The sequence below is a fragment of the Haplochromis burtoni genome, unplaced genomic scaffold (assembly GCF_018398535.1).
Source record: "Haplochromis burtoni strain Fernald_Lab_line unplaced genomic scaffold, NCSU_Asbu1 Contig_61, whole genome shotgun sequence".
Taxonomy (NCBI): domain Eukaryota; kingdom Metazoa; phylum Chordata; class Actinopteri; order Cichliformes; family Cichlidae; genus Haplochromis; species Haplochromis burtoni.
This window is the reverse complement of record NW_024582422.1, coordinates 1762419-1772215: the sequence shown is the minus strand read 5'-3', so window position 1 is coordinate 1772215 and position 9797 is coordinate 1762419. Positions and strand designations below refer to the sequence as shown.

The 9797-nt window shown below is 39.1% G+C and overlaps 2 protein-coding genes across 3 annotated transcripts in view; both read right to left on the bottom strand.

Annotated features, from left to right (window-relative positions):
- The window catches only part of LOC102295442 (protein NLRC3), a 115600-nt gene that overhangs the window by 28113 nt on the left and 77690 nt on the right, over positions 1-9797 (bottom strand). The gene's annotated exons all lie outside the window — the stretch shown is intronic.
- LOC121811740 (NLR family CARD domain-containing protein 3-like) overlaps positions 726-9797 on the bottom strand; it is a 10275-nt gene continuing 1203 nt past the window's right edge. The window contains exons 2-8 of one of the 2 annotated variants that reach the window (XM_005923030.2): positions 7405-7499; positions 7212-7279; positions 5018-6809; positions 3599-3772; positions 2787-2960; positions 1903-1949; positions 726-1744 (exon numbers count right to left, since the gene is read on the bottom strand). In XM_005923030.2, coding sequence (XP_005923092.1) covers positions 1215-1744; positions 1903-1949; positions 2787-2960; positions 3599-3772; positions 5018-6809; positions 7212-7272 — 2778 coding nt within the window. In that variant the 5' untranslated portion in view covers positions 7273-7279; positions 7405-7499 and the 3' untranslated portion in view covers positions 726-1214. The remainder of the gene's footprint in view (positions 1745-1902; positions 1950-2786; positions 2961-3598; positions 3773-5017; positions 6810-7211; positions 7280-7404; positions 7500-9797) is intronic. The other variant, XM_042221157.1, reaches the window with a different exon arrangement.

Genomic DNA, 9797 nt, shown 5'->3' with positions numbered 1-9797 from the left:
CCTTCCCAGAGGCCTTAACGCCCACTCACATCCTAGGCCATCTGACCTCAGGAATTCGCATGATAAGGTGACGCCAGGTTTCACAATGAACACATCCGAAACTCTGGCTGATTGGGACCCACGCCCAGTTTCACACCTTGGCTCAGGCGATTAGAGGATCATCAGGGGGTCCTTTCGTCCCTCTGTGGGGGGAAACTCCCACTAGGTTTAAATCTGGGACTCCCCACCATTTGACCTTAGAACTGAAGAAGCTTCTCGAATGAGAGGTGAAACGTCTTCAAGTAACTTAAAGAACTCCAGACACTTTTCTTTATAAACTACTTCACTTCTTTACATATTTAGGTAGCTGATAACAATTTAATTTAACTCCCAGAAATGTTTAATATCTACTAATACAGACTTTAGCAGGATAATATTGTGACTTCAAGGAATCACTGTTAGTATCAGTATCAGTACAATTACAAAAAGTAGAATGAAAAACAGTTCTGTCATCTGCGTTCATTAAACTGACTTCATGTAATTCATCTTCCCACTAACAGAGTGCAAGAAATGATCATCAATAAAGAGTTAAATGAGATGTTAGTTACATCAGACCTTTTCACATTTATCTGATTAATATTAGAAGTTATTGTTTCTTTCATTAGATTATTTTTAAAAGCAGTAATTTTCATAGAATGGCAGAGACATGAGTGATCATGAGTGATGAATATCTTCAATTCAGTTAGAATTGTTGAATGTCCGTTTATTTAGTCATGGAACATCCACACAGACTGGTTGTCATTATTTGGGAGAAAATAAAAACAAAACCCAAAATGTCCTCTTATTGTGAAAATCTCCCTTAATTCCTGTCCTGCTTCAATAACAGTAATAATATGTGGAGAAGTTGAAAATGAATTTTTTAAAAAAAAGAAATAGCAAACAACAACGACAACAACAACAACAATGAATAAGCTCAGGCTTGTCTAAGATGCAGAGGAGCTGGTTCTTGACTCAGATTCATAAAAAACGCTACATAATAATATTCACTGTGAAGGTTTGAGTGAAAAAAGGACAAAACAAAATCTGCTTCATGAAATAATCCCAGCTTCCATCTTAAAAGGACTAAAGACAAAGAAGTTGACAAAGAGTCATTGTTTAAAACTTAATTTATCCATGTGTCTGAAAACATGTTTCTGATTGATATACTACACCAATCAGATGAATATCCAGGTGTGCTAAACTTCACACAGACTGACTGAGGAACCAGGAGACCAGAGTGTAAATCCAGGATAAAGATGTTCAGTGAATGTGGTGTTGAAGGTGTGGAGGTGGATCAGAGTGTCAGAGGAGACTCTGTAGAAGGACAGAGTGCCAGCAGGACAGTCCACATACACTGCTACAGTGTTAGAGACGGAGGAGGAGGAGATGGACATTTCTTTTTTACTGTGACATACAGAACGAGGAGCATCATCAGAGAAGAGCAGACTCCAGGACTGGTCATTAACTCCAAAAACATATTCAAAATCATCTTGTATCCTTCCAGCTTTGTAAATCACTGCTACATTAACGGTTCCTCTACACTTGACCTCCCAGTAACAACGACCAGTCAGATCATTTCTACAGAGCAGCTGATGATAGAAGTAAAATCTGTCTGGATGATCAGGATATGATTGAACCTCCTCCACATGTGCCACCTTCCTGTTGTTGTCAGACAGCTTAAGATTCTTGTGTACTGTGTTTGTGTCAATTGTGAGTTGACAGGAATCTGATGGAGAGAACAAACACAATCCAGCTGCAGTTATTGATCCATCATCTGTTCATTGATTGACACTTGGATAACTACTAACATCAGAGAAATGAATGACTGATGAAAATGTTTCAGTGTTTTTTGTGTTCATTAATCATATTAAAAAACACACTTACACTTCCTCAGACCTGGTCTCAACCATTGGACTCCAGCAGGCTCCACCCTGAAAGGAAGAGGGGGGTCAGACAAGCACAGTCTATGTGCATGCTGAACATGCATTTAGTGTGTGTATGAAGAATGTATGTTCATACACACAAGGACATTACATTGTTCTAATATGCATACTAGTCCCTGTTAGCTCACAGATTATCCCTGTAGAGGATTTCTGGACTGACTTAGCAAGAAAACAGTAAGACTGGAAGGTTCATCCAGGAGAATGAACTTCTGTTGGACTCCCTGGCTTTAGAGGGCTCTTGCAATCTGGACAACCCTATGCTTCCATATCTTGGTGCCCCAGCAAACACAGATCGGGAGTCAATTATGGTTACCTCCATTCACGAGGAGGATCAATTAACCAAGCTTGAACCCAGGCCAAAGTGAGCTGAAAACCATCAGCTATGTGTCTCACCAGTTAATGTCCTGGGTATTTCACCAATAGGTTGAGAAGCAAAGAGTCCACAAGATTTTGCCCATAGGAGGTGACAACTCTCCCCACTGGTGACTGATTTGGTCCCCCACATGTTGTCCATCGGAACGAGCTGCCCAATGGCTTGAGGTCTATTACAAATATCTCAAAACCCTTTTTAATCTCACAGGCTTACAATTAATACGTGCGTGTATCTAAACTACAGTTTAAAAGGTCATAGTTTTTTTTTAAATTCTATGGCAAGCACCTTAATTTAAAATTCATTTAAGTGTGAAATATAAATCAAACTCACATTGACATTTGTTGTTATTGCTAAACTTGACAAGTTTCAATGAATAGTCATAACACACACACACGCATGAAACAGGAAATAAGTGAAGCACTTTCTGCTCTATTAGACATTCTTCCCCATACCTGAGAACTTCCAGCCTCCACTGTGGATCATTCTGTAATGCTGATAGCATCCTCGTGCCAGAGTCACCTGGATGATTGTAGCTTAGGTTCAGCTCTTTCAAACGGGAGGGATTGGAGCTCAGAGCTGAGGCCAGATAAGTACAGCCTTGCTCTGTGATCAGGCAGCCCGACAGACTATAGACACAAAACAACAATCTATCTGTGAATACTTCACTCAAGATTTGCTTTCATTGGTTTGCGTTTGTTTTTCACATACAATATCATACATCCTTTCAATCTCCAATTCAATTTAGCTTGATTTAGAACATGACAATCCTCATAGATGACAACAGTTCTCAAGTAAGGCCTAACAATATTAGAAAGTTAACTCCAGCAACTGGATGAGCCCCAGAGAAAAGCTCTTGGTGATGGTGGGGAGAAGGAATTCTCTTTAACATGCCAGTGTCTCTGGGCCAGCTGTCCAATTTCAAACTACATACTTTGAAGCAGACCTTTAGAAATGCAGTTTCAAACAAGAGATATACAGGCATTGTACAAATAAAATCTATGTGGTACTTTGGACTGAAAGTAACTAACAATAATTTGTCCTAAAGTGTTATACTAAGGAACCTTCAGGTTTAGATACCTTTAACAAATCATATCTTAATATGCTTCTTTTGGCTGCTCTCTCAAGTGGTCACCACAGCAGATGAACCTACATATTTATTTTGGCAAAGATTTTTTTATAATGGAGTTCTAAATGAGTTTGCAGTTTATCCACTGATAAAACTCAGCTTTTAAACTGTTGTGGGTGAAAAAGTCTAAAGCCTGACCTGAGAGTTTCTAGTTTACAGCGTGGATTTTTCACTCCAACAGACAGCAGCTTCACTCCTGAATCCTTCAGGTCATTGTTGCTCAGGTCCAGCTCTCTCACACTGTTGGACTGGGAGCTGAAAACTAAAGACAGAGCTTCACAGCTTTTCTCTGAGAGCTGACAGTCATTCAGTCTGAAAAAAAAAATCAAATTAAATCACCTTTAATGTTGAATCTGCACAATTAAATGGAAAAACAAAACAATAAATACTGAGGACAAATGTGAAACACTTCAAATTTTCTTAGCAAAAACGAATGAAAACCAATGCGGAACTGGTAGATTTAATTGTACTAGGTTAACCAGTATCCAACTAGACAGGTCTGTAGTGCCATTTGTGACTTTCCAAATTTTAGTATGTATGATGTATGGAGGTAATCGTACACTGAAGTAGCTCAGACAAGCAACAATGCACCTATTCATTTAGTGATTCATTTAGGAGCTTTTGCAGAAGTGACGGTAGGAGCAATGTTTAGCAATCATTGTGTGAGCTGAATGAAAATGTTGTGCTGAAAGTTTGCTGTGTTTTAAATGTTTGGTAACTTAAAAATTAGTATAACAATCAGCATGTGCAGGAAGCACATGGGGCAGGACTGAAAGAAGATGAGTGGAGGAAGGATGATAGCAGACGACATGGCAAATAAGAGAGATAATGTGTAAGTAATTTTTCCAGGGAGACTACAGCCTATACACTCAAAGGATATTCAACTGTAACTGCAGCATAAACAGGGAAGGAGGAGATGAATGGACTTGAGAAAAATATAGCATGCCGGTGAAATTTATAGTTCTCACAAAATAGAAAACCTGTCAGATAAGAGGAAATAGAGGAAAAAGTGAAACAGCGATGCTGGAGGCAGTCATGAATCATTGAGTGAGATGTTACTCAGATCTCACATGGAATGACCAAAGGAGTATGATTCAGTTTGATGGCAGCTGCAAAGGATGTTCAGCCATGGGTGGGGCACTTCTGTATGGAGATGGCATGTTTCTTTGGTTCTGTGTTTGCTTACATCAAAGAAGTGAACGTTGCCTAACTGCACCTAAACTCTCAAAACAGTTTAAATTTCTGGTTTAACAGTTTTCTTTTTGTTTTCTATTCTCTCTCTCTCTCTCTCTCTCTCTCTCTCTCTCTCCCTCTCTCTCGCTGTGTGTGTGTGTGTGTGTGTGTGTTTATCAAATAAATGCTGAAACCTAACCTCTGCAGTGTTACGGTTTACTGTCGTAGAACAGTTAACAAATTAACTTTAATTATTTAACTTCTGAATACAAATTGTGCCAAAGATAGAAAGTGATGCCAACACCAGTGATGCACGAGTGAAAAAAAGAAATCACTGACTCAAATTTATTTTAAAACTTAAGGTATGAACACACACTCACTTACATGACTTTTTTGGAGGCTTTGACCACAGGCAGCAGCCTCAGAAGAGCTTCCTCTGAAGCAGAGTATTTCTTCAGGTCAAAAACATCCAGATCTTTTTCTGATGACAGTAAGATGAAGACTAGAGCTGACCACTGAGCAGGAGACAGTTCATCTGTAGAGAGACTTCCTGAACTCAGGTACTGCTGGATCTCAACCACTAGAGAACAATCATTCAGTTCATTCAAACAGTGAAACAGGTTGAGGCTTTTCTCTGTGGACAGGTTCTCATTGAGCTTCTTCTTGATGTACTGAACTGTTTCCTGATTGGTCTGTGAGCTACTTCCTGTCTGTGTCAGCAGGCCTCGTAGGAGAGTCTGATTTGTCTGAAGTGAAAGACCCAGGAGGAAACGAAGAAACAAGTCCAGGTGTCCATTTGGACTCTGTAAGGCCTTGTCTACAGCACACTGGTAGAAGACTTTTTGCTTGTGTTTAATTCCAAACAGTTTAAATGACCAAGATTTCTTTTCTTCCAGCAGATTTACTCCGGAGTTGATGAAGGTCAGATGGACATGAAGAGCAGCCAGAAACTCCTGAACACTCAGATGGACAAAGCAGAACACCTTGTCCTGGTACAGTCCTCTCTCCTCTTTAAAGATCTGTGTGAACACTCCTGAGTACACTGAGGCTGCTCTGATATCGATGCCACACTCTGTCAGGTCTGATTCATAGAAGATCAGGTTTCTTTTCTGTAGCTGATGAAAAGCCAGTTTTCCCAGAGACTCAATCATCTTCCTGCTGTCTGGACTCCAGGGTGGATCTGTCTCCGATCCTTCATCCTTGACCTTCTTCAATTGGACTTGCACCATCATGAAGTGGATGTACAGCTCTGTGAGGCTTTTAGGCAGATCACTGCTCTCATTATTTATTGTAAGAGAATCCAGAACTGTAGCAGTGATCCAGCAGAAAACTGGGATGCGGCACATGATGTGAAGGTTTTCTGATAACAAGATGTGGGAAATTATAATACTGGCCTGCTCCTCATCTCTGAATCTCTTCCAGAAATATTCATCCTTCTGTCGGTCATTGAACCCCCTGATCTCTGTCACTATGTCAACAAACTGAGCAGGGATCTGATTGGCTGCTGCAGGTCGTGTGGTTATCCAGACATGGGCAGAGGGAAGTAAATGGCCCTTAACTAGGTTTATCAGCAGCAAATGAACTGAGGTGGACTCTCTAGGGTCAGTCAGGATCTTGGTGTTGTTGAAGTCCAGAGGAAGTCGACACTCATCCAGACCATCAAAGATGAACACAACCTGGAAGTCTTCAAAGCTGCAGATTCCTGCTTCTTTGGTTTCAGTAAAGAAGTGATGAACAAGTTCCACCAAGCTGAAAGTTTTCTCTTTCAAAAGATTCAGCTCTCTGAAAGTGAACAGAAACATGAACTGGATGTCCTGGTTGGCTTTGTCTTCAGCCCAGTCAAGAGTGTATTTTTGTGTTAAGACTGTTTTCCCAATGCCAGCCACTCCCTTTGTCAGCACTGTTCTGATTGGTTCTTCTCTTCCAGGTGAGCCTTTAAAGATCTTGTCTTGTCTGACTGTTTTTTCTTGCCTGTCTGATTTCCTGGATGCCATTTCAATCTGTCTGAGCTCATGTTCATCAGTGACCTCTGCAGTCCCTCCCTCTATGATATACAGATCTGTGTATATCAGATTCAGAAGGGTTGGGCTTTCTCCTTTGGTGCTCGCCTCAAATACACACCGGAGCTCCCTCTTTAGTTTAGATTTGAGTTCTGACTCACACTTTAGAGGACCATCTGAATGACAAAACAACATTATAAGATTATTTGACAACTTGTAGTCAATTGTTGACCTTCCAAAACATTTCTTTAATTCACTGGGAATCTGTGAGTCAATTAAGAAAGTATTCAGATCTCTTGTTTTTATGCCGTAAATTCATTTTAAATGAATTAAAAAACATCGACACACAGAAACAGTGTCTCATCAGATCCAAGAACCTTTTTCCTCTCTGAAGTATTACTGCTGGTTAACAACCTGAAGCGTATCTGACTTAAAGGAGTTTAAAAGATTCATTGGTAGAAATTGTGAGGTGGCCCTTCCAGCAAGTTCTCTTTGAAAACAACAAGAGCTCTCATCGATCAGTGTATACATGTTTCTGTGTTAATGACAACTCCTCAGACAAACTATTGATATCCTACCTGTTGGTGAAGCCTCTTGAGTTGAATTGTCCATCTGTTTATACTCAGTAGGTTTCTCCATTCTTAATCTATAAAAAAAAGAGAGAAAACATGAAGCACATTAAGTACTGGAGATGTTTTGGCATAGTTACATATTTGAAAAAGCCTACACACAGCATATCAGCACAAAAAGCTAATACCAACTATCACTCACAGTGGTGGAGGGGTGATGGTGTGTGCTTGTTTTGGCCACCTTGAAGTCACTGAATCAAAGTCAAAGTCCAATTCTCAACCTGACCAAGAAGAGAGCTGTGCACAAACAAGTGTCCACAAACATCAATAAACTGAATAAACACTGTAAAGAAGAATTGGCAGAAAATACATAAAATATTTACTTTAAGTTATTACTGCTTAACGTTTTTCTATAAGTTGAAGCATAGGATGTAGTTTTTCACACACTGTGTCTGCAGTTTGCCTTGTATGACATAACATGTCATTTGATTTTTATCTCCAGTTGTTTTTATCTGGCAGATTTCATAACAAGGTTATTATTTTATTTCATGTGAAGAATAATGACCAACATTATGAAATAAATACCTATGTCATGCAGAATTACTGCATAAATACATGTCATACCAGAGTAATAAACACAATAGTATCATCAAAATACTATGCACACCAAGAAAAGAAGTCAAATTTAATATTTTAGAAATATGTCAACATCTGATTTCAACTTAGATAATCAAAGTATGATTATATTTAAAATATATTAATTTTAAGTATTATAATTAATTATCTTAAAATGGTTTGGATAATTTTAGACAGAGGTTAAAAATATCCACTTTTGGTTGGTCAAACCCAGTTTGGCTGTGTAACAAATGCACCACATGTTGCAACAACCGCTCCAAGTATTGGCACAAACTGTTAAAATTACTTCCTCTTGGAGGAGAGCCAACAGTATTTATTTCGAGTAAGAGGCCTGCATATTGAAACTATATCTGCAGGAGATAACAAATGATCATTTACAAAGCTCAACCAAGAATTATAGGCCTATCTCTAAACTCCCATTACTGTCAAAAATTCTGGAAAAAGCAGTTGCTGATCAACTTACTGCTTTTTTAGAAAAACGTGACATTTATGACAAATTTCAGTCTGGTTTCCGTAAGTGTCACTCAACAGAAACCGCATTAATTAAGGTCTCTAGTGACATTATGATGTCGGCTGACCCCGGAGCATCCACAGTCATGGTTTTGCTGGACTTAACATTTGCCTTTGACACTGTTGACCATACCATCCTGATTAACAGGCTCCGGGACATAGTCACTGTCAGTGTGTCCGGTCTTGCGCTGGAGTGGTTTCAGTCATACCTTTCCAACAGATCTTTTAGTGTCTTTGCAAATCAGTTTATATCACACTCTAAGGACCTGACATGAAGGGTCCCACAGGGTTCAGTTCTGGGACCGATTCTTTTTCTCCTGTACATGTTACTCCTAGGACTTATAATTAGGCAGTCTTATCACTTTTATGCTGATGATATTCAGCTCTACTGCTCTTTTAAGCCGATGGAAGTCCATAAAATGTCCTTTTTTCATAAAATGTTTAGCTTCCATTAAACAGTATCTTGGAGAAAACTACTTGCAGTTGAACTCTAAGAAGTTAGAAACATTAATTATTGCCCCTGAAAGCCAGATAGCTATAATCAAAAAGCATCTTGGTTCTCTTGGATCATCTGTTCACCCGAGCCTCAGGTATCTCATGTTGTTTTTGATTCTGCCATGTCTCTAGAGCAACACTCTAGATTAATTAGTAACTGCCTTTTTCAGCTATGAAATATTTCCAAACTGTGAACTTTTTTTTTGTCTAAATCAGAGTTAGAAATGATTACCCATGCTTTTATTTCTTCTCACTTAGATTATTGTAACAGTCTTTTTCTTTGTTTGAGCAAAAGGAATCTTGACCGTCTCCAGTTAGTCCAGAATGCTGCTGCAAGGCTTTTAACTAAGACACGAAAAAGAGAACACATTACACCAGTGTTACGCTCATTACACTGGCTTCCAGTACACTTTAGAATTCATTTTAAAATCTTAGTCCTGACTTTTAAAGCTTTGAATCATGACGCTCCTGCCTATATTTCTGATCTTTTAGAACCTCACACTCCCTCTCGCAGCCTGAGATCATCTCATCAAAGGCTGTTGGTAGTTCCCTGAACATATTTTAAAACCAGAGGTGATAGATCTTTTAGAGCGGTCGCCCCCAGGTTGTGGAATTCTCTCCCTCCATCTCTACGCTGCCTGGATTGTATTTATTCTTTTAAACATCATCTTAAGACTCACTTATTTAGACTAGCTTTTAATTAGATTTGCGCTGTATGTTTGATTGTACCGTATTATGTTTATCTGTTTTATATTATTGTGAAGCACTTTGTGTTTTTTATCCTGTGAGGAGTGCTCTATATAATCAATAAAGTAAAGTAAAGTAAAGTAAAGTCATCAGTAAGTGGATCTGCAGCAACAATGACTGAGTAACACTTCTGCTGCTCTGATTCTTGGATTGTACACACACACACACACACACACACACACACACACACACACACACACACACACA